Source organism: Suillus subaureus, assembly GCF_016647635.1.
Source record: "Suillus subaureus strain MN1 chromosome Unknown BJ212scaffold_23, whole genome shotgun sequence".
NCBI classification, from domain to species: domain Eukaryota; kingdom Fungi; phylum Basidiomycota; class Agaricomycetes; order Boletales; family Suillaceae; genus Suillus; species Suillus subaureus.
In genome coordinates this window covers 675,197-696,349 of record NW_024538579.1, presented here as the reverse complement: position 1 = coordinate 696,349, position 21,153 = coordinate 675,197, and the positions used below count along the sequence as shown (strand labels likewise).

The following is a 21,153-nucleotide window of genomic DNA, read 5'->3' as shown; positions in this document are numbered from 1 at the left end:
CTGTTATCTTATCTTAATACGTGGAGCTCGTTGCACACGTTCCGTCAGCGCAACCCCGCGGATGCGGAAAACCCGCGTGGAGATGTTGCAGTGCGGTTCTGGAAGGATCTCATGGAGGGTGCTGAACGGGAGGATGGGGAGAGCTGTGGAAGGACATGATGAAGTAGACATTGAATGGCCATTGGCGATGATAATGGTTAAGAGAGCGTAATAGTGCTAGAGGTATTCTTTTATTGGCGGTTTGCAGATCATCTGACCGGAGACTATTTAGGCAACTGTATACCACATATGGTTTTTGAATTTAGCTAGCAAGGCTATTATGTCTCCAAAATCAGCTTATCAAATGCAGTACTGAAAAAACACATGGACTTGGCCGTTTCGCTATGCTATTACTGCTAAGTCTTGTCAGAGTAGTTCCCCTGGCCGCAGGGAGAGCCTCGCCTGTTTTCGGCGACGAACCAACTGATAATCAACATGACCATATGATACAGCATGTTCAGGTTTTTCGAGTGTAATTTCGTCACCTGTGATGCGGATTTACGCATACCCTCTCCGAGGTGGCCCGTCGCGAGATCCGCCCGTTGACCTTATCAGCGCTATCGTTGGCAGCGTTTTCTTGGACTTCTTCACGTCACAACAGGTTACAACCCTATGTAACCTCCAGAGCGTGCGAACTACCAACAGGTATGTTCTCGGAGTTGTAAACGAGACAGCGAATGCTCCTAATCTGCGCTGGACAGCGGATATAAGTCTATGTCTATTTCACATCCATGTAAGCTAATTATAGCAAACCTTGGGGATACACTTCGTTCACTGACAACATTGCGGAATCGTCCAACTTCGCATGCTTGAATGCGTCATTTGAAATTTTGATCATAGTTTTCTCCAGGGAAGATGGGTTGTGGGAACACGCTCTGGTTCACCCAAGATGGATACGGTCCTTCGTGCTATCTACCATGATCTGAAGAGCTATTGCCGTTTTACTCAGCCTAGCAACGCAGCTTTCCTATCTTTCCTATCACCATGTGCTCGTTTTGAATCAGGTCTTGGTTACTTCCGCTCTTGATCTGCATTTTCTAGAGATCAACCGTCTGAGTTTGGCTAACTCAGACTATAAAGTACAGGGGCTTTTGCTGCAACTTGCACGGGTGGGCGCTGTAGTGACTAAAATTTAGGCGGGAATAAATCCTTGACTTGTCAAATAATTACATCGTTGTGTACCCACTTGACCTTCGACATTAACTCCAACACAGACTAAGGGCCAATAAGTTGATTGTGTAGGAACATACAGTAAGATATAAGACACGATGCAATTAATGATGTACTAAACAGAAGAAGAGGAAAGGAAAAGCGCACAACCTGGATGGGCACCAGCGCCACGCAAATGTACATGATAACGCATCAACAGAGATAATCGTTCCATCCAACACGTACGGCTGTCCGTCATGCATCAATCTCAGCTCATCAATAAAATAAAACTTCCATCAAATCCCCCTCTCCTTCAAAAATTTATCCACAGTATCCCAAAGCTCCTTTGCAAGCTCCTCATCCTTTGCAACCTTGGTCGGCTCTGTAAGCTTGCCTACCGGCGTTAAATACGTGCCTTTGTACTTCTCGCGCTGCTTGGACACTTCTTCCGATGCAGCCGCAAACGCCGAGTTATATGCACCCTGGTCTGGACGTAAAAAGAAGAGGGACACGATGGGCTTGATGATGAACTTGAAGTTGGATAAAGCCGGTCTATCGGAGAAGGTGTTGACTGCTCCAGGGTGAACGGCGATGACGGTGATAGGAGAACCAACAGCAGCGAGTTGTCGTTGAAGTTCAAAAGCGTAGAGTATATTCATGAGTTTCGTCATGCCTTGTGAAGAAAATCTGTGAGACAGAAGATACCAATGGGTGCTGACGTACAATACCGCGCAAAGTCGGGGTGAAGCGAACTCTTGAGTTCGTTGTTAAGGTCATCAAGGTTACGGAAACGAGGTCTCCCTGATACGAACCGGTGACCATCGGAAGCGACCTGGATGGTAGTATACAACTGTGAGTTTTCAGGACGCGTGCGGTGAAGTAGATTCACATACGACGACTATGCGGACGTCTGAATTTGGCTCTGCTGCTGTCTGGTCCAGCAGGGGTTGAAGGGTGCGTGTTAGGACGATATGACTGATTACGCTGGAATGAATATCTAAGTTGAGTACTTGGTATATATATTTTTGCCAGAGGACCTACTTAACCATCACTTTCTCCTCAACTCCTAAGATGTTGTGTAAACGCAGATCTTTACGGAGTGAGACCAGAGCTTACCATCCGGTGTCAGGGTATAATTCTCAAGCAACCTATAGGGCATTCAGTATCAATCACCCATGCTAGCTGGACTGCTTACACCGCAGCATTGTGAACTGTGATTCATTCAGCATGCCGAAATCACGAACGAACAAAAACATATGATAACTGACTCAGAACATCCAATCTCTTCTCCTGCTTCATAAATCTCTCTGCTGCTTTCTTCGCATTCCGAGGGTCCTTTAAATCAAGTTCCAACCAGATAATATCACCGTTTCCAGGACCCAACCCCTCTGCTTTCAGTTGCGTGATCGCCTCCTCCGCCTTGCTTTGGTTACGCGCGGCCATGTACACCTTGGCACCACGACGTGCCAGGTGCTTCACAGTTGAGTAGCCGATACCTGCGCTACAAAGCAGCTGTGAATAACAATCCGGGTCATCTGTGACATACTCACTTTCCGCCTGTGATAAGGATGACTTTATCAGACAAGTCTGGGAGGTCAGTGACTGGATCGAATGACTTTGAGAAGAAACCCATAGTGCTGAGATGAATAAATGCAACAAGAAAAGGGGAGAAACAACAGGAGGTGGATGTCGAGTACTTAGCTGTTTATAAATTATATACAGGGCGGTCGACATGCCTGGAAATTCTTTGTCACTGGTTCACATAATACGCATAGTGCGCACTTGGATACTGTAATGCTACAACGGCAGCGGACTAAGCAACTCCGAGATATCGGAAAATGCTCTTAGTAATTGGTCCGTCAGCTTGAAAAGGACGATCGTTTTCCTTCTTCAACTTGAAATCGTCTGCAAAATTACGGGAGGTTGTCAGTCTGTCGGGACTCGAGAGTTGCAGCCTGCAGGAATATGACAGCTTTAATTGTTTGACTTGACCAGAAAAGCGACCGAGTCACCAAATGAGCTTCTACGATGATACTCTTCAGGCAACGGATGGCGTTCAAAAGTTCAAAGGTTCACGCTGATGGCAATACCGAACGGATCACCAGGAGCCAGGACGGTCAACCGTCGCACCAATGCAGCATCGCTCACACGCATGCATGCACAACATTGTGTCAGAAGGGCCATTATAATGCTGCCGGATTACAGGTTTAGTTAGCGCCATTCAAAGTGCCTAACAAGAGCTTACAAGGCATCGAAAGGCTACAAATTTGGTGCCGTGGTGCCAGGGCTACGTTCGACGTAAGGCCTTACACTTGCCTTGGTATAATGCCCATTATGTAAAAGATTATCGTACCCTATTATAACGACATGCGCCAAGTTGGCCCTTAAAATGTACCCCCAGCGACTCCCACGTTAGTGGAGGTCTTTGTGGGTAGGATACGTTTAATCTTTGAGGTTCACGCTGACGTGTCGTTTGTGCGAAGAGGGGGGAAGGCAAACGGAATGTTATGTCACCTAGGTGAATGGATCTGAGCTTTTATTGATAAAATACAAATGAAAACCTCTCAGAAAAGTTAAAAAGAATCTATACAGCTATAGCACCTCTAGTGTCCTAATGTCCATCATGTAGCTAATGGAAGCCATGTTTCCAACCTGTGCAATGATATCACGATCCGATGCGACCCTCTTGAATCCCCCGTCGCGCTGCCGCGCTAGTAAAAATGCACCAAAAGGTTGTCCAAGACGAACAATCAATCGCAATGCTCGTGAGTGAGAGTCCGAATAAATCAGCTCAGTTTGTGCAGGGAGTGGAACGTGTGACAGAGATTCGGGTACGGACCAATCTTCCACGCTCTGTGTATCGTCTGCAGGGTCATGCAACTCCAGGAGATCGCGACTCCATGGACGAGCAAGCAAGATTATCTGCCAGGCAGGCAGTGGCCTTGCTGGCGAGAACGGGATCAACTTGTCTTCCGTGGTGATCTGCAGGTCGTGAAGCCCGTCCGATTTGAGTTCATATGTATATGTGTCCTGGTCTCGACCTGGCTTCCGCCTGGTTTCTGTGACTGGGAACACGATACAAGGTAGATACAACCGGTGGTGCGCGAAACGGGGAGCGCCCAGGTAGTCAAGCGTCTGATACAATCCCGAAGCCGACTCTGGAGCTACAACACCTCGCAACGAGGAGACCGATGCCTGAATCTCTTCTTCGGACAGACATGGCAACTTGCATGGTGGAGCTTCATATGAAGTGATGTCGGCTGGTAGACAGCTATTGAACTCTGACGACTTTCCGATCCAGTCCAGGGCAGTAATATCGCCCGACTGAGCGACGATTTCCTGCAGGAGCCGCCCGAGCGCGTTCTGCTTCTTCTCGCCATAATCAACACGTAGGCGGACGCCAAAGACGCCGAATAACGAGTATGCAATATCTTCTTGCAACGTGGTGATACGTGTCGACGCCCACTGAAGTTTCTCTCGGGCATCTTTCATCCCGGGACGGAAGGCCACGATGGTCCGTCGATCTATGCCCGTCGCTTGCTCCAACTCCTGCATGATCGCGACAGAATACTTGTGGTTGGGAGTGCGATCATTGAGATAAAGAGTCCAATCCTTCTGATAAAATAGAATGACATTGGGAGCGAGAAATTCCTGAACCGTCCATCCGCGAGTGTTCCATGCACTCTTTGCCAGTGTGCCAGACTTTGATGAAGGCGGAACATCCGAGAGGTATACGATTGTGAGCGTGGAGTGGCGGTACCAGAGGAACATGGACTTGACTGATGCTTGGAGCTCAACATCGATGTTCTTGTCAATACAGCAAGTATCACTCCATGCCCAGCGATACCCCAAATCATGAACAGTTTTGCAGAAGCACTGCAACTTCGTGATGCCGCCAACCGGATCAAACTCGTAGACGGCCCTGCCTTGGATATTCTGTAGTAATGGTTCCTTTCCTTCCCACCTGTGTGATAGCATGACATATTGGAAGTATGTCATCACCACATCTTCCACGCGCTTCATTTGGATATCGCGATGCGTGATAGTTGATGATACAAGCTCCTTGTATTCTATGCTCGATTTGAAGGTGCTTATCTGCGCCTCTTGATTGCATAAGAGACCGGTAGTGGTGTCGAGTACACGCGGTGGAGCATTTTCAAGTTGAGCATCAATGACCTTTCGAATAGCATGGTCAGCTTCAGATGGACTGAGATACTGCTGGCGCAACTCTGCAGAAAAATTTAAAGTATATTGACGCATGAGTTCTTTGGGGCTTACTTCGTGTCTCATTGTCAGGGGCACAATCTAATTTTGAGAGCATGATTTGGAAGGCCTGTATCGCTTCATCGTAGCGTTGTGCACCATGAAGCGCTGCGTGCTTCAAATTGTATCCGAGATAAGATGAGGGGTTGAGTTCGGTGACCTATGTGTCACCACAATGAGTATAGGTTAACAACGATAAATGCCACCGCACATTGTCCGCATCGAGAAATGCTTCCAGCCATAGCATTTTTCCCAACCTCGCCTTGCTGCGCTTTGCAAAGGCGGCATCAGATGCAGAACCCAGGTCAATCACTGCCGAGTAGAGGTCAATAGCCCTGTCATAATCGCTTGCAGCGAGGGCGGTATCTCCGTTGGTAAGAAGGAGCGCGCTGCATTCTTCCGTGAAAGCTAAGTGGAATTGAAATGAGGATTGTAGCCTGCGCGACATTACGAACCCCAGACTTGCCGTTGGACCATTCAAGGCAACTGGCATTCGTTGTTTCATCGATATTGTCCATCATGTCTCGGTATGATTTCACGGCATCTTGAAGTTTGCCTGCCCAAAGGAGTGCATCACACCGTTTCTGGTGTGCCTTTTGCCACAAGGACTTCAAATCCCAGCCAAAGAGCTGGACAAGATACTCAAATATGAAAATCATTATATATGCATCATCTTAACGCACCACGACGAAGTCCTCGTATATTTCATGAACGAGTTTCGATGAGAAGGCGCCAGAGTTGATAGCGGCAGTGAAGTGGTCGGCGGCTTCGCTGTGACGTGCGCCATCCAAGGCTTTGATTCCTAGTTGAACACCTAGATGCGCCTAATGTGCGAGGATGCAAAGATTAGTGTTTAGTGACCAAGCGTGGATGATACTTACTTGCACGACACGACAAGCGAGAATATCGGCATTCGGACAACCAGCAGCTAGTTCTTTGATGAGTAGGTTTGCCTCATCATGTTGATCTGCATTGAAGAGGGCGATGGCCTGCAATACATGATAAAGCGGAGAGTATGTGAGGCAACTGTAACATACCTTGACCAAGAGTAGGAAATAAATGGTTTCTGAATCTTGGTCGGTGTACATGAATGCAACATCAAATGCTGCCCTTGCATCCCGGACATGGTCTGATCCGCGGAGGGCAATGCCTTTGGAGATATAGCCAGTCAATGAGGGCTGGATGCTGATGGACTTTGTCAGCGTCGAGTTAGCCTTTGTATGGGGGTCATGATGGGTCAGTGAATCTCACCTTGATTGCGTCCTGAAGGGCACGGTCCCAATCATGCTTTCGGGACATAACAAGTGAGCGATGGGCGTAGGAAGTATGGTTGTTCGCATCGGTGTTGATATCCTGCGTGAGTAGTTCCTCTGCGGTAGACAAGTCTCCATCTATGCACGCATCGCGGGGTGTCGTGATGGCTAGGATCTGTACGAAACATGCTCAGATTGCGGTTCTGAGTCAAGGACGGAAACATGCCTTTGGATGAATACCCCGAGGTACTGCCCACTCTGAGATCATCTTAGCATCTCCGCTGAGGATATGCTTGCCATCCATGGAGAAAGTGACGCATGTCATCAAGGATGAGTGCTTGAAGATGGCAATGGTTCGTCGATCCGAGAGCCGCCAGAGACGGACATGATGGTCATCAGATGCGGAGGCGACGAGTGTGCCAGCAGGATTAACGGCGATGGTATGGATAAAGCCAGTGTGGCCCGTCCAGGGTTCACCGGCCCGCTGCCAGGTTGTTGCATCCCATTCGTGTATGGTAGGATCGTCAGAATCGCCGCCTGTGAGAAGGCGTGCGCCATTGGGCGTCCATGCGAGCGACTTGTTCCATGATGTATGACTCCTGAAGGATGAGACACATTTCCTTGTACCTGGATTGTAAATTTGGATATTGCTGGATGTTGCGATGGCAAGAAGTTCTCCAGACGGCGAATACCGCACGCAGAGGACATATCCACCACACATAATTGGATCTCCTTCTTGCTCCCAAGTTGTGGTGTTCCATAGTTTTACCGTTGTGTCCCATGAACCAGTGGCCAGCACTGTTCCATCAGGAGAAAAATCCAGCGAGGTGATATAACGGGAGTGGGCTTTGATGGGTTGGGTGAGCGATTCCCCAGTTTCTCCGTGCCAGGCAATGACCTCTCCGTCTCTGTCACCGCTTGCTATCAATTGCCCATCTTGTGAGACAGCCAATGCCCGCACCCCACCGCGATGCCCTTCCATCTTCTTCAACACAACACCCGTCTTCAAGTCCCACACCCGAAGCGTCTTGTCGTCCGAGCCTGTCACCATTCGTCTTTGATCGGGGAATACTGCAACTGCATTTACGGCTTTTTCATGGCCTTCTAGCTCTCGCAGGGGTGCAGTGATTGGAATGAGCTTGGACATCTTACTGGAGGTTGATGGCGTTGGGTGGGGTCGAGGTGAATTTTGGAGGGATTGTATCTTTCTTTGAGTTGCAGAGGTGCGTGTATTGTGCGTTTTATGCTGCTTCGCTGCGTTGACCAGCCTCGTTTTCACCGCACAGACGCCCAGGACATGAAGCCACACCTCCATTACCAATGCGGCAAGAATGCACCCTATTGTCATACCCGCTGTCCTCGACAATATACCCTCCCAGTGCCCCAGTGCATACATCTATTCTCTTCAAAGCTTCCACTACTTCAGCATATCACCATGTCACCCCTTCGAACACTTCCATACAGCTTACTTCAATATCATTTCTTCATTCTGCTGACTTTCAAGGTCTATGTGTGCACCAGATTCAACCGAATTTCGTGGTACAGGCTCGGAGTATCCTCACTATCTCCACACCACCAATGCTCGCACCTCACTGCAATGCCTTTCCATCTTCTTCAACATAACACCTACCTTCAAGTCCCACAGCCGAATGTCTTGTCATACAAGTCTGTCACCATATATCGTCTATCGGGAAAAATTACGACTGCAGTTGCGCCGCTCTGATAATCTTCAAAAGCTCGAAGGAGTGTGGTGCTTGGAACGAGCTTCGATATCTTACTAGATACCGATAGTGTGGAGCACAGTCGAGATGGATTTTAGAGGGATTGTGGGCGTCTTTCTCTAGGCTTGCAGAGGTAGGTGTATTGTGCATTTCTATGCTGCTTCACTCCATTGACCTGCCTAGTTTTTCCATAGTCAACCTAGTATGAACCCCATTCACCTCCACACCTCCATCAAGGTTGCAACAAGAATACTCACCGCTATTATATGTACTCTCCTGGATCGGGTGACCGGCGAAGTTGTGAGAACATCAGTTTGTACAGGTCGACCCCGCACCCTCGATAGCCTTGATGTAAACGTGAGTTATTGCCTAGGGGGCACGCTCTTCCAAGACGACGACGACAACGGAACCATCTCATCTGTATTCACCGAGACTTACATTGACCATGCCGAGCCTTTGGCGGTGTTGTTGTAGCACAAGAAGAGGTCAATGGTGCTTGGGTGAGCTCCTCGATGGACATGAATTTCTTGCTACGTTTCTTTTCGCGCCTGTGCCAGTGAACTCAATAGAGCTCCAAGTACATACCCTACTTATGGGTCGGTCGGACTTTGAAATTTAAACACTGCTGTTGTGTGAACTAGGGGTCGGCGTTGCCGACTTTTTACCTTGCGGAGCTCTTTCGCTTAATTTGACTTGCCCACAATATCAGCAGGGTCAAATATCTTTGATTACTCGCCGTTCAGACGCACAACATTCTGAGCATGATACAAAAGGCTGTAAACTTTCATATGGGTCCATATTCACCTTCATTAAAACGTCTCTCGGCGTCTTCTACCAGTTCTCGCATTCTTTCGTCTTCTATACGAAGATCTTCCAAAGGGTGTCGAAGGGGTCTACGATGCAGCTTAGCGTGTTCGAATTGCTGAAGACTTCCAACGCCGAATGTGCTTTTATATTTAGTATGTTTAATTCGTTATGTGCATTATTTATCGTTGATGAGTGTCTCATCAGTCGAACACCAATCTCGCGGCACTCCTCATATCTTCATTCAGACTGCGGCCGCTGTCCAAGAAGCCTTTGAGTCTAGCGGGTCTCGAATGATTTATACAGACTCTCCTACCATCTGCAGATCAGTTATGCAGATCCAGCAGAGTTTAATCGTACATCAGTTAGTTATATGTTGGCGTCTTTTACCCTAATTTATTACTGAGGAATCGCTCAGAAAATGGCACGCGACTTAGATACTACAGTGGTGTATGCAGATACACTTCTGTTAGCAGAACGGTTGAGAGATGCTGCTCTCAAAATTCCTCGAATGGTCAGTTAAGAAATTGGTGCTTGGGCTGTTTGTCTGACAATTAACTTACGGACCTTCTGTGTTCTCTTTTGCCGCATTTTTGATAATGGTTATGTCGTTCGTTCGTCGTATTGTCCGCTGTGAATGAAGTCCGTGACACCTGTTGTGATGACATAATCTGAGTTAGTCATTTGCTCGTATCTAATTGCGGAATGCGCCAGGCTGTTGACTTTCATACAGAAATGACGGCAAGCAGCTACATTTGTAGAATCGCAGGTCAGACGATCAATTGGAGTCGTGGTTCATATTCAGGCGAGTAGTCTTTGTCACTATGCATTTTTTCATATCTTGGACAGGTTTCAGGTATAAATCAATTTGGACGCATTCGCGCTCTCGTATGCTCTGGATATTGGAGCACATACCATCCTCGCATATGCTGTGTGCTTTGCATCAGCGTGGTTGAAACAACCTCGAGGTTAATTGTTCGCGCTGTTATCGAACCTCGGGCCGTTCATAGCATGGCATATGTGTGAGGGCCAGTGATGAAATGAGTTTGCCGGATGGATTTTAAAAAAGTAGTGTAATTATTGTTCGGGAGGATCGTTCTTGAAGATACTTTGTACCATTATCTCATTCGCCATAATGTAATTCTGTGCAGAATCAGCAATAACGCAGTCTAATTCATTTTGGTGTGTCTGGTGTCAGACGGTTCGCGATGATCACGTGTATATTTTGTGATGTTTACCACCACAGGTCACGCCGCATTCATAGACCTTGCTCCGCAAGGTAATTTTGGCCTGCAAACGGCATCGCCCATTCCAATCAATGGAATTTGGTCCACACATTACAATAGCCACGCTGGACCCTGAACAGGACGTTTCAATTCCTGGTTATGACCATGGAATTTCACTAGTTCTCCGTTGACTGCCACACCACAACGGTGACTACAGCATATGATAGGCCGGGGCGCTCGAGTGATGCTGTGTAGGCTCATGCACGTTTTATTGTCTCATTGTTTCTGCATGTCACTATTTGGTACTAGCAGTGCAGGCCTGCCTCGTTAAAAGATCACGACGCACGAGTCTACTAATCTAAAATGATTTTGCCTTTCTTATCCTACTGCGGGTGTTGGTTAGAGAAGGTCGGGAGGAAGTCGTTGTGGGGAAGCCGCCCATCTATCATGGTAGCTACCACCGGTGGTAGTGAGCTAGACCACGAAAAGCGGTAAATCCATGATCATGGTACCCTGGGACAACGCACTTCCTCATGCGACTTCTCATGCAGCTTAGAAGACCTTACGGGACGCGTAGTCAAGGAGTCCACTCATCCAATAGCACATGGCAGTTTTGGGGATGTGTGGAAATGCAGATTCCGCCAATGGGACCGTGACTGTGAAGACCTGGAGGCAAGCATGCTACACGTATGGATGTCCAGCAATCTGAATCCATGACAGGTAGCAGTCAAATCCATAAGAATCGATATCACAAACGACGATCCCAGGGTCAGACTTACTCGAGTACGTTCTCGGCTTCTCCTTTGCATGTGATACGCTTGCTCAAACCACGGCTTCGCAGAGACTCTTGGCCGACTATCATGCACGGAAGCAACTGCATCACGAAAATCTTTTGCCTCTGCTCGGTTTCAGTTACGAATTTGGGCTACTTCCAGCGATGGTTTTCCCCTGGATGCACAACGGCTCGCTCACCACATATCTTGAACACCATTTCACAGAATTGACCATCGAAAAAAAGCTCCGGATCGTGAGTTGTTTCTCAGAAGCGCTCGTACATTATGGTATTCATTGGAACCTTAGTTGCGGCAAGTCGCTGCAGCCATCAGCTACCGTATGTGAAATCTTCAATAGTTTATGAAAACAATGAGTAACGCCATTGCAGTCCACTCGAAGGGCATCGTCCACGGCAACCTTACTGCTGTACGTACTAGTTGTCTGATACTCGCCTTCTAGCTCTGATCTGGAACGCAGAACGACATTCTGATAGATTCGGATCACAATGCCTACGTAGCATACGATGGAATCCTCAAGGACGAAGAGTCATCGACTCCTCCACAGCCAGCTAGCGATATTTATTCCTTCGGATGCATCGCGCTTCAGGTTCGAGGCGTTCCCTAGTAGTTGCATTGGTTTGTGACTAAGATCCCGTAGGTTATGACAGGTCAATCACCCAATGCAGATGTGCGAAACGACCATCAAGACACTGTCCCGAAGAAGCCTACAAGACCATCGAGTCCGCACGACGCAGATTCTTTCTGGGATTTCATTGAGAAATGCTGGAGTGATGTAGGACGTCGCCCCTCTGCTGTTGATGTCACGAGCTTTCTAGGATCATATCACTGCGCTAGTTGAACGATCAGAGAACTGATGCTAAGCCTGACGCTTACCACTACGTCATAGACGCACAGACGCACATATCCTGTATATATCTTATCTCTCTCTTTCCGTACCGTCAATCATACGCTCTTCCACGTATCTGTTTGTTTAGTGTTGCCGTCGACGTGACGGCGTTCCAACTGATGATTTCATTTTATCTATGTATACAAGGACCCCGGCCCCCCTTCTTTTAGACATGATGCAGTGGGGGCTGCCCCCGTGGCCAGTGGGAATGATAATGGTTAAGACAATGTAATAGTGCTAGAGGTATTCTTTCGTTGGCGACTTGCTGTCTGACCAGAGACTATCTAGGCAATCGGCAATACCATGATTTGGAAGGGTAACGAGGCTCTTACTATGTCTCCAAAATCAGCTCATCAAATACAATAGGGCTTGGACCAACTGATGATCAGCATGACCATAATACATGTTAGCATGTTCAGTTTTTTTCGAGTGCGATTTCGTCACCTGTGATACAGACTGACGCATACCATATCCGAGGTGGCCCATCGCGAGCTCTGCCCGTGGCGCTATCGTTGGCAGTATTTTCTTGGTTACTGAACATCTTCATTCATGCCGTAGAATTCAGCTGTACAACTTGAAGCTTCCTGTTAACTTCATACGACCCCTTTTGGCCTCCAAAGCATGCGAACCACCAGCAGGTACGTTGTAAACCAGACAGTGAATGCTTCTAACGCTAGACAACTTGGGAAAGTCTATTTCACATTCATGTAGGCTAATTATACTATTAGCAGACCTTTCGTTCACTGACAACACTGTCCGGAATCATTAAATTTCGCATGCTTGAATGCATCGTTTGGAATTTTCATCTCCAGGGAAGAAAGGTTGTGGGCACACGCTCTGGTTTATCCATAGATATGTATAATGTCCTTCGCGTGCCATCTACCATGATCTGAAGACATCTTGCTGTCTTATGCAACCTAGCAGCTTTCCTATCACCATATGCTCGGTTTGAATCAGGTCTCGGCCGCCATCTCAGTTTTCGTGACTCGGGTTATGAAGTACAGGGGCCATTGCTGCAACTCACAGCTGGGCACTGTGCTGACTCAAACTCAGGCGGAAATACCTCCTTGACTTGTCGAATAATCGCATCGTTGCGTACTCACTCGACCTTCGATGCTAATTGCAACACAGACTAAGGGCTAATAAAATGATTATGTAGGAATGACATACAGTAAGGTGTAAGACACGATGCAGTGATGTACTAGACAGAAGAAAAGGAAAAGCCAGATAGGCACCAGCGCCATGCAAATGTACATAATAACATATCAACAGGGATAATTGTTCCATCATAATCTAGTATCGACGTTTTGTCCATTCAACACCTCTTGGAGGCACTGCTATCCGTCATGCATCAATAGAACAAAACTTCCCTTAAATCCCCTTCTCCTCCAAAAACTTATCCACGGTATCCCAAAGTTCCTTTGTAAGCCCCTCATCCTTTGCCACCTTCGTCGGCTCCGTTAGCTTACCTACTGGCGTTAAATACGCGCCTTTGTACTTCTCGCGCTGCCTAGTCACTTCCTCCGACGCAGCTGCAAACGCCGAGTTATATGCACCCTGGTCTGGACGTAAAAAGAAGAGGGACACGATGGGCTTGACGATGAACTTGAAGTTGGATAGGGGCGGTTTATCGGAAAAGGTGTTGACTGCTCCAGGGTGAGCGGCGATGACGGTGATGGGAGAGCCAACAGCGGCGAGGTGTCGTTGAAGTTCAAAAGCGTAGAGCATATTCATGAGTTTCGTCATGCCTTGTGAAGAAAATTTGTAAGACAGAAGATACCAAGGGACGACCGACGTACAATACCGCGCGAAGGTAGGGGAAAGCGAACTCTTGAGCTCATTGTTAAGATCATCAAGGTTCCGGAAATGAGTTTCCCCTGATACGAACCGGTGGGCTTCTGAACCGACCTGAGTAGTAATATGGAAGTGTGAGTTTTCGGGACGCATGCGGTAAAGCATTACATACGACGACTATGCGGACGTCTGAATTAGGTTCTGCTGCTGTCTGGTCCAGCAGCGGTTGAAGAGTGCGTGTCAGGACGATATGACTTATTACGCTGGAATGAACATAGGTAAGTGCTCGGTACATGTTTTTTTCTGCCAGAAGGCGCACTTAACCATCACTATCTCCTGAACTCCTGGGGTATTGTGTAAGTACAGATCTTTACAGTGCAAGACCAAAGCTTACCATCCGGAGTCATGCTGTAATTCTCAAGTAACCTATAGGGGATTCAGTATCAAGCACACCTACGCGAGCTGATCAGCTTACACCGCAGCGTTGTGAACTGTGATCCATTCAGCATGCCAAAATCATGAACGAACAAAAAGATATACTGACTCAGAACATCCAATCTCTTCTCGAGCTTCATAAATCTCTCTGCTGCTTTCTTCGCATTCCGAGGGTCCTTCAAATCAAGTTCCAACCAGATAACATCACCGCTTCCAGGGCCCAACCCCTCTGCTTTCAGTTGCGTGATCGCCTCCTCCGCCTTGCTTTGGTTGCGCGCAGCCATGTACACCTTGGCACCACGACGTGCCAGGTGCTTCACAGTTGAGTAGCCGATACCTGCGCTACAAAGCAGCTGTGAATAACAATCCGAATCTGTGATATAATTACTACTCACTTCCCGCCTGTGATCAGGATGACTTTACCAGACAAGTCCGGGAGGTCAGTGACTGGGTCGAATGACTTTGAGAAGAAACCCATGGTGCTGAGAATCTGAGATGAATAAATAAATAAACAACAGGAGGTAGATGTCGAGCGAACTCAAGCACTTGGCTGTTTATATACGTGACGTGGCGGTCGGGATGATGGCCGATGGCAAATGCTTTGTCACTGATTGCACAGTTGTGCCACGCAGTGCGCATTGCATGCTAGTACTGTAAGGCTACAGCAGCAGCAAACTAAATTCCAAAGCAACTCCGAGGTATCGGAAAATCCTCTTGTTGGTTCGTCAGTTTGAATTTTTTGACATGGCCAGCTGGGCAACCGAGTCACCGAGTAGCCTCCTGCGACTCCGATGTTATTCTTCAGGTTTCACGCTGATGGCAGTACCCAGCGGATCACCAGTAGTCAGGAGGGTTGCATCAATGCAGCAACACGCGCACGATGAATGTGCAATCACAGTACATGACTACACGTGGTTGGAGCGTTTAGAGGCTGTCCGGCGCTTCAGCTTTAGGCTGGGAAACCTTCAGCATCCCCTTGAATACTGATTGACTTCAATGTCTTCTCAGTCGAATTTACGAAGCCGTGCCGGAGGTGGGCTAAGCACGGTTTTGAACTACATTTGGGCACGCCGGTTCGTCTGCAATGTGGTGCTCTATTCTTTGTACTAATTCAATCATGTCCATCTTCGCCTGCGATTAAGGCCTCAAGGGTCTTCCACAACTTTGCCAACAAGCCATCCTCTTTCCACGCTGCCACAGTATGTCTTACCCCGTCAATACTCTAAAGCAGCAAGATGCTAAGGTAGTCACTCGTTATCAGAACAGCACCTCATATTACAGTCAGCAGTCCTGGAGGCTCACCAACCCCACAGAAGTCACCACCTTCATCTCCGGTACCTTCTGCTAGTGCGACTCCAGTCGCTACAGCAAGCGGTGCATGCACCGCACCGAGCAGCAACATTAACCCTTCAAGTTCTGGCATATCTGTATCGTCATGCACAATATCTCCTTCTACATCGACACGCAAGGCGAAGCCTATTCCAGCATCTGATATAGATCGATACAAGAGGAAGCGGACAATGTAAGTCGGTATGAGGCGCTATCGGCCTCCTTTTTCGATTCTTAATCACGGCCTAGACCCCAAACGAAGGACCGCGTGTTTATTGAGCCGGGGAACAAGGTGTTCGAGGAGTATGTGCTTCTTCTGCGGCTGGACTATTGTGAGCTGACGACGCCAAGCAAACCGCCCTCTAGTCGATGGAAACCACTTGCGCACCCTGAAGGTGCCTTGTATTACTACGAGAGCACTTGTGTAGGTTCAGATTCGACACTCCACACAATCATTAACGAAAGCGGCAGCGGATATATACTGATGCTGACTTGTCAAAACCGTCAACCCTCAGTGCGATCGAGGCATTCGCAGATAAGCTATATAACGACGCACAAACCAACCCAAACATAGATATCACTAGCAAGACGGAATTGGTCGTTGAGGATATTGATGAGCACACCTGCGGCTACTATTTCGTCGAACAGGACACGCGGTGCATCTTCTGGCTAGAACGTTTTGACGCAGAATCCTTGTTCGAGAACATCAGGCGAGTGAGGAACATGGGTCATATCAGTGTGTGACTTCTGACTATCTCCCGTATCTTTCTGTATGTTAACATGCACAATTTTAGAATACGCTATTGAAGCCCAGTACTGGTGAGGTCCAGGTATGTTTATTGTTTTGCGTGACTAGGGTCAGTCTCTGACATCGTGTCAGCCGCTCATGTGGATTTGATGACGACTCAAACAACTTCAAGGGCTCATTGTGAACTGTTTCCACATGAAAATCGAGTGACGCCGAATGTTCTTGAGGAATTAAAACAAATGATTATGCATGCTGCAGCAGGTGATTCCCGATATCACATTGCATCTCCTCGATCGCGAGCGAGAAGTTGATGTTTGTGAACCTCAGTGACCATCACGTCTGTGACATCTGTCGCTCCGTTTGAGAGGGACGAGCTGGAGAAGATGCTGGACCTCGTTAAGGAGATCGAAGGTACTAGTTCTGGTAAAGGTTTGGGAACACAATCCAGATGACTGATGTTTTTTATGACAGGAACCCTCGAAGGAGAATTTACGCACACGAGATGTGTTGTGGGTGTGTTTGTATCCTGAACGTTGTGCTTCCCGGAGTATGTTAAATCATCTTCTTTCAGCTCGATTCATGTCCGAGTTCAGTGCGTAACAAAAGACTCTACCAGCTTTCGCTAATATTGCAATAGTCAAAGCAAAGTTTTTCAATTTCTGTGGACAGCCAGGTGCAAGACTGGATTCCGACCAGACAATCTACAAGGATCATAGTCATCGGTCGCTCTTGTTCATTATTACCTCTCTTCTGCTCTTTGGCGCCCCTCATACCCACCAAGAAGATCTAAAAAAGATATGGGTTGATAGGATCATTAATCGCGTCCTCTGGAATCAATTCATCGGGAAACTTAATGATGAATGGGCTGGATTGGCGCTCTCAGTGAATCTTTATTAGAACATGTAGAGTCAGCAATACTTACGAATTTCTCTAGGCGACAGTTATTCTCAATGCCAACGTGGCTTTTCTTGCAATTCCATCTGTACAAGACACCGCCAAATTGCTAAGCTATCTATCAGTGGCTTGCAGTATTGCAGTCGTCCTCCTCGTACTTCTACTGGTTCGTCAAAACCAAAAGAAGGATTGCGAGCGAGCTGTACGAGAACCAATTAAATACCATCGTTCTGTCAAGGACTGACCCAGAGAACAGGTCACACTTCTGACATACGTATCACAGACTTCCTTTGGCACGGAAGCGCTATCCATAACGTATGGCTTGCCATATGGACTGTTGATGTGGGCGTAAGGATTCATGTTACCGCATGAAAAACTTTGTTGCTGAACCTTCGCGATAGCCTACTATGTTTTGCTGCGGGCTTTGGCGATTTGATCTTCGAAACTGAAGGTCGATGGACGCGTGGTCTCGTAGGTTTTGCTGGATCACTTGCCGTCTGCTTCGTGGCTTTGGTAGTGTGGATAGGGAGACATCAGATCTCTCCGGAAGATGAGGAATCTACGACATAGGTTGTATATTGACTTGAAACAAATGCTATGAAATATTGCCGACGTGGTTGCTGAAAAATTTAGGTCATGGATCATGGCAAGATATGTAACACACCAATAATTACACACCGATAACATACTCATGTCGAAAAGGTAAAGTTTGCGAGATAAAAGTTAAATGCTGCGAACATGCAACACAAATAAAGCCATCAGGGTGACATTGAGATCTCGGAAGTCCTTTCAACGGAATGAAGTAGCCAATCGGGTTATCAAGTTTGAGGGCCCCGCCACTTGAAATCACAGCCCTTCTGAACTTTTGACTATCGTGGAATTGATGATCCGGAGGAACTTCCAAACGCGCCGGTCACGTGTATGATCACGAACCGCGCTTGCTGCTTCCCGCAGTTCCGTGAATCATTTCATAATTCGGTCCTCCAATATGCCAGCTTTCCGTGCGCTCAGAACGCTCGTGCGGTCGCTAACCACCACTGCCAGACCTACATCAGAGCTCGTTGGCACAGCCCCTCCGCACCAGTGCTACATCTTCCTGCATACCCCACAGCCGCCCAGCGAGTATCCCGCCAAGTACGCAACCCCCGTCCAGCGCGCACTCCTTCTACGCACCGCTAAATGGGGCGGGTCTGTAAATTTTGCGTGGTCTGAGGACCAACAATCTATCCGTGCACGACCACCTGGGGAGGAAGACAAGCAGGAATATCATTTGACAGCGTTTGCGCATCCGCTGGGAAAGCTTGAGGCTACTGTGTCCATGGACAATATTGAGGAGGTGGAAGAACAGTTGAGGATGCATGTTGAGGGTGTCTCTGGTGCTACGTCCTCGAATTTAGATGATGTGCATTTATATGTCTGTACTCATGGTGCGCGAGATTGTCGGTGCGGAGACATTGGGGGAGCAGTTGCCCAGGCTGTAAGGGATGAGCTCCGGAAGCGCAGAGATGCCGATCCGAGTGATCCCAGTACCTGCATTAAGCTTGCAGAAGTGGCACATGTCGGAGGTCACAAGTATGCACACGTCGCATCCTCTCCACCAGGCCTGATCACTCATGCACAATCCTAGATATGCAGCAAATCTTCTTGTGTACCCGCACGGAGAATGGTATGTTTGACGCCTGCTAATTATGTGTTATCGCGCATGCACTTATTTGATGTTAATTCTACAGGTTAGGTGAAGTAGAGCCCGAGGATGTTCCAGAGATTCTAGATGCTATTCTGGCATTACCAGCACGCCCGCGCAACACTGACGAAATACCTATTTGTCCTCGTCATTGGAGAGGTCGCATGGGGTTAAGCAAGGACGAGCAGATCCAGCTCTTGCAGCGAACTTACTCATGATCCATAGAGTACACATACCATAGTACCAGTATCACACCTAGAGACATGCATGCATATTCTATATTAGACAGCAGACTGTCTGGATTGATACTGAGTGTAATCCTCTATTGTTTTAACCATACGAAGCTCGTCCGCGTCGGAAGCTCTGTATTCACTGCAACCTCCTCCAAATTCACGCCTCCCTCCGTTCGCTTGAACACCTTGACGCCCGCAGTGCCCGCAAACCCGGCAGCTACAATATATGCATCGCCTCCCTCGCCGGCTTGCTGCCCATGCATCATGCCGCGAATCTGGTTCAAGCCCGTGTATACCTGGTTCTTCAGGACCAGCTGGTTATCCACGTTCTCGAAAATGGCGATCGTATCCCCACGTGGGTCCTGTACACCAGTGTTGCGGTTCGAGGTGTAGATGTAAGGGGTCGGGAACTCGGCTGTTGGAAGTGGGATAAGGACTTCGGCAGCTGCAAAGCTGGAGCCTGCAGGTTGATAATTCGGGACAGTGGAAACGTTGGAGATGAGGGGAGTGGAGAAGTTGGGGTATGCGGGAAAGTCTTGGAGTATCAGGGTACTTGCGAGCTCGTGGATTGTGTAGAGCTGGTTCTCTGTGTGCTGGCTTAGCGAGAGAGAAAGAGAAAGGAGATGTGCTCACCGTAAATCTGGATGTGCCGTGGGCCGCTGCCGATTGGCTGCGCGATTTGACCGTGAACCGAGAAGTTACCTGGTGACCCGTTCTGGCCGAGACGCCAGATTTTGTCGTTGCCCTTTAAAACAGCCGCTCGAGGTGAGTGAAAAAGCCACAAATCACAAATGAAAGGTCGCAAAACGTACCTTGTCGGGGATCAAGAGCTCCTCGCCGTATTGGTATGCCATATGCGGTTCGGACACGCCCTGCGTTCCAGTGGTTGGGACAGGGAATGTCACAATGGTGCTGTCATTGGTGGAGAACTGCAACGGATCTGTGGTCGTGGGGATTACCCGCGCAGTTCCGGAGCCGTACTGATATAAATTCAGCATTAACTTGAAAAGAAAAGAAAAAAATCACGGCGTACATTGGCTATGGCTACCTGACCCGTGGAGAGACCGCCGCAATACGGCGGGCCACTTCCTCCAGAGTATGCAGTATCGACAAGGGTGAGTGCTCCTTCAGGTCCGACCGTGAATGATTGTAATGCGCCTACGGGGACGTTCTCGTTGGTTGCACTACGTGATCAACAAAACCATTAGCGGATGCGCGCAGATACTAACACAAGAGGACACGGACTAAAGAATACTCTTGTTCGTAGGGTGTGAGATTATCCACGATGGATTGCCGCCAGTGATATACTGGTTCAAGTATGTCAAATTGTTCGTCTCGCTATTGAACATATACGAGGCGATGTAGGAAGTGTACCCTCCTGCGAGGATAGTAAAATTCACCATGGGTATTGGTAACAAGAAAAGCGAAAACTAGCGAGAACCTCAACGATTACCGGTCACCGGCCTTCACGACCAGGCTTTTATATCCGTCTCGACAAATTTTGTCATCAAAAGAATTATGTCGTGGAGGGTAGCCATACGCTCCTGCAGATTCACTGATCACGTTGCGAACGAAAAGGTAGCGCATGACTTGCTCTGTGAAGCAGAAATAGGTGTGTAGCGCGGCCTGCTGTCGGACAAGCTTAAGAGACATGTTGACCATCGATCATGCATCATAGACTCGTGACCAGTCCGTCTATGCATGCATCATGCGCATTGACAGTGTTGCACAAACGTGTGAGTACTAGTGACACTTGAAGCTGTTTGAGAAAGTAATGTCAGTACTTGGCAAAAAAAAATTCACACGCATGACCAAAAAGGAAATCACGTATATACCGGAAATTTGGGAAGGACCGACCGTCCCGTCCGTACCGTCCTGTCCTAATTTGGCTATCCAGAACG

General features: G+C 48.0%; 7 protein-coding genes across 7 annotated transcripts; 4 read left to right on the top strand and 3 right to left on the bottom strand.

Moving 5' to 3' along the window:
• Nucleotides 1-1,484: 1,484 nt before the first annotated feature.
• On the bottom strand, nt 1,485-2,821 carry BJ212DRAFT_1482598 (uncharacterized protein; the record flags this gene model as incomplete). The annotated part of the gene is made up of 8 exons (XM_041340445.1): nt 1,485-1,861; nt 1,912-2,020; nt 2,082-2,172; nt 2,230-2,254; nt 2,305-2,336; nt 2,384-2,399; nt 2,457-2,689; nt 2,739-2,821. 8 exons carry the CDS (start codon nt 2,819-2,821, stop codon nt 1,485-1,487), a joined length of 966 nt encoding a protein of 321 aa, XP_041191464.1.
• Nucleotides 2,822-8,528: 5,707 nt separating this feature from the next.
• On the top strand, nt 8,529-9,045 carry BJ212DRAFT_406818 (uncharacterized protein). Its single transcript, XM_041343127.1, has one exon. It carries the CDS (start codon nt 8,630-8,632, stop codon nt 8,897-8,899), a length of 270 nt encoding a protein of 89 aa, XP_041191463.1. The 5' UTR covers nt 8,529-8,629; the 3' UTR covers nt 8,900-9,045.
• Nucleotides 9,046-10,902: 1,857 nt separating this feature from the next.
• BJ212DRAFT_1482596 (kinase-like domain-containing protein) lies at nt 10,903-12,087 on the top strand (the record flags this gene model as incomplete). The annotated part of the gene is made up of 8 exons (XM_041340444.1): nt 10,903-10,946; nt 11,007-11,142; nt 11,176-11,238; nt 11,297-11,482; nt 11,536-11,566; nt 11,618-11,655; nt 11,707-11,835; nt 11,887-12,087. 8 exons carry the CDS (start codon nt 10,903-10,905, stop codon nt 12,085-12,087), a joined length of 828 nt encoding a protein of 275 aa, XP_041191462.1.
• Nucleotides 12,088-13,156: 1,069 nt separating this feature from the next.
• On the bottom strand, nt 13,157-15,162 carry BJ212DRAFT_1366653 (uncharacterized protein). Its single transcript, XM_041336111.1, has 9 exons — nt 14,911-15,162; nt 14,760-14,854; nt 14,474-14,706; nt 14,405-14,420; nt 14,324-14,355; nt 14,249-14,273; nt 14,102-14,192; nt 13,935-14,043; nt 13,157-13,883 (listed from the first exon to the last, which is right to left on the bottom strand). The coding sequence occupies exons 1-9, from the start codon at nt 15,001-15,003 to the stop codon at nt 13,507-13,509; spliced, it is 1,071 nt and encodes a 356-aa protein (XP_041191461.1). The 5' UTR covers nt 15,004-15,162; the 3' UTR covers nt 13,157-13,506.
• BJ212DRAFT_1578325 (uncharacterized protein) lies at nt 14,911-18,000 on the top strand. Its single transcript, XM_041342215.1, has 16 exons — nt 14,911-15,084; nt 15,141-15,437; nt 15,507-15,563; nt 15,626-15,886; nt 15,943-15,996; nt 16,045-16,117; nt 16,165-16,429; nt 16,488-16,512; nt 16,614-16,702; nt 16,769-16,852; nt 16,913-16,954; nt 17,013-17,033; nt 17,079-17,323; nt 17,376-17,537; nt 17,592-17,683; nt 17,737-18,000. Exons 2-16 carry the CDS (start codon nt 15,361-15,363, stop codon nt 17,903-17,905), a joined length of 1,716 nt encoding a protein of 571 aa, XP_041191460.1. The 5' UTR covers nt 14,911-15,084; nt 15,141-15,360; the 3' UTR covers nt 17,906-18,000.
• On the top strand, nt 17,995-19,314 carry BJ212DRAFT_1366621 (Sucrase/ferredoxin-like-domain-containing protein). Its single transcript, XM_041336110.1, has 3 exons — nt 17,995-18,907; nt 18,963-19,001; nt 19,066-19,314. Exons 1-3 carry the CDS (start codon nt 18,324-18,326, stop codon nt 19,235-19,237), a joined length of 795 nt encoding a protein of 264 aa, XP_041191459.1. The 5' UTR covers nt 17,995-18,323; the 3' UTR covers nt 19,238-19,314.
• On the bottom strand, nt 19,315-21,029 carry BJ212DRAFT_1366619 (Lactonase, 7-bladed beta-propeller-domain-containing protein). The gene is made up of 5 exons (XM_041336109.1): nt 20,498-21,029; nt 20,286-20,436; nt 20,065-20,232; nt 19,886-19,997; nt 19,315-19,838 (listed from the first exon to the last, which is right to left on the bottom strand). The coding sequence occupies exons 1-5, from the start codon at nt 20,653-20,655 to the stop codon at nt 19,342-19,344; spliced, it is 1,086 nt and encodes a 361-aa protein (XP_041191458.1). The 5' UTR covers nt 20,656-21,029; the 3' UTR covers nt 19,315-19,341.
• Nucleotides 21,030-21,153: the final 124 nt, after the last annotated feature.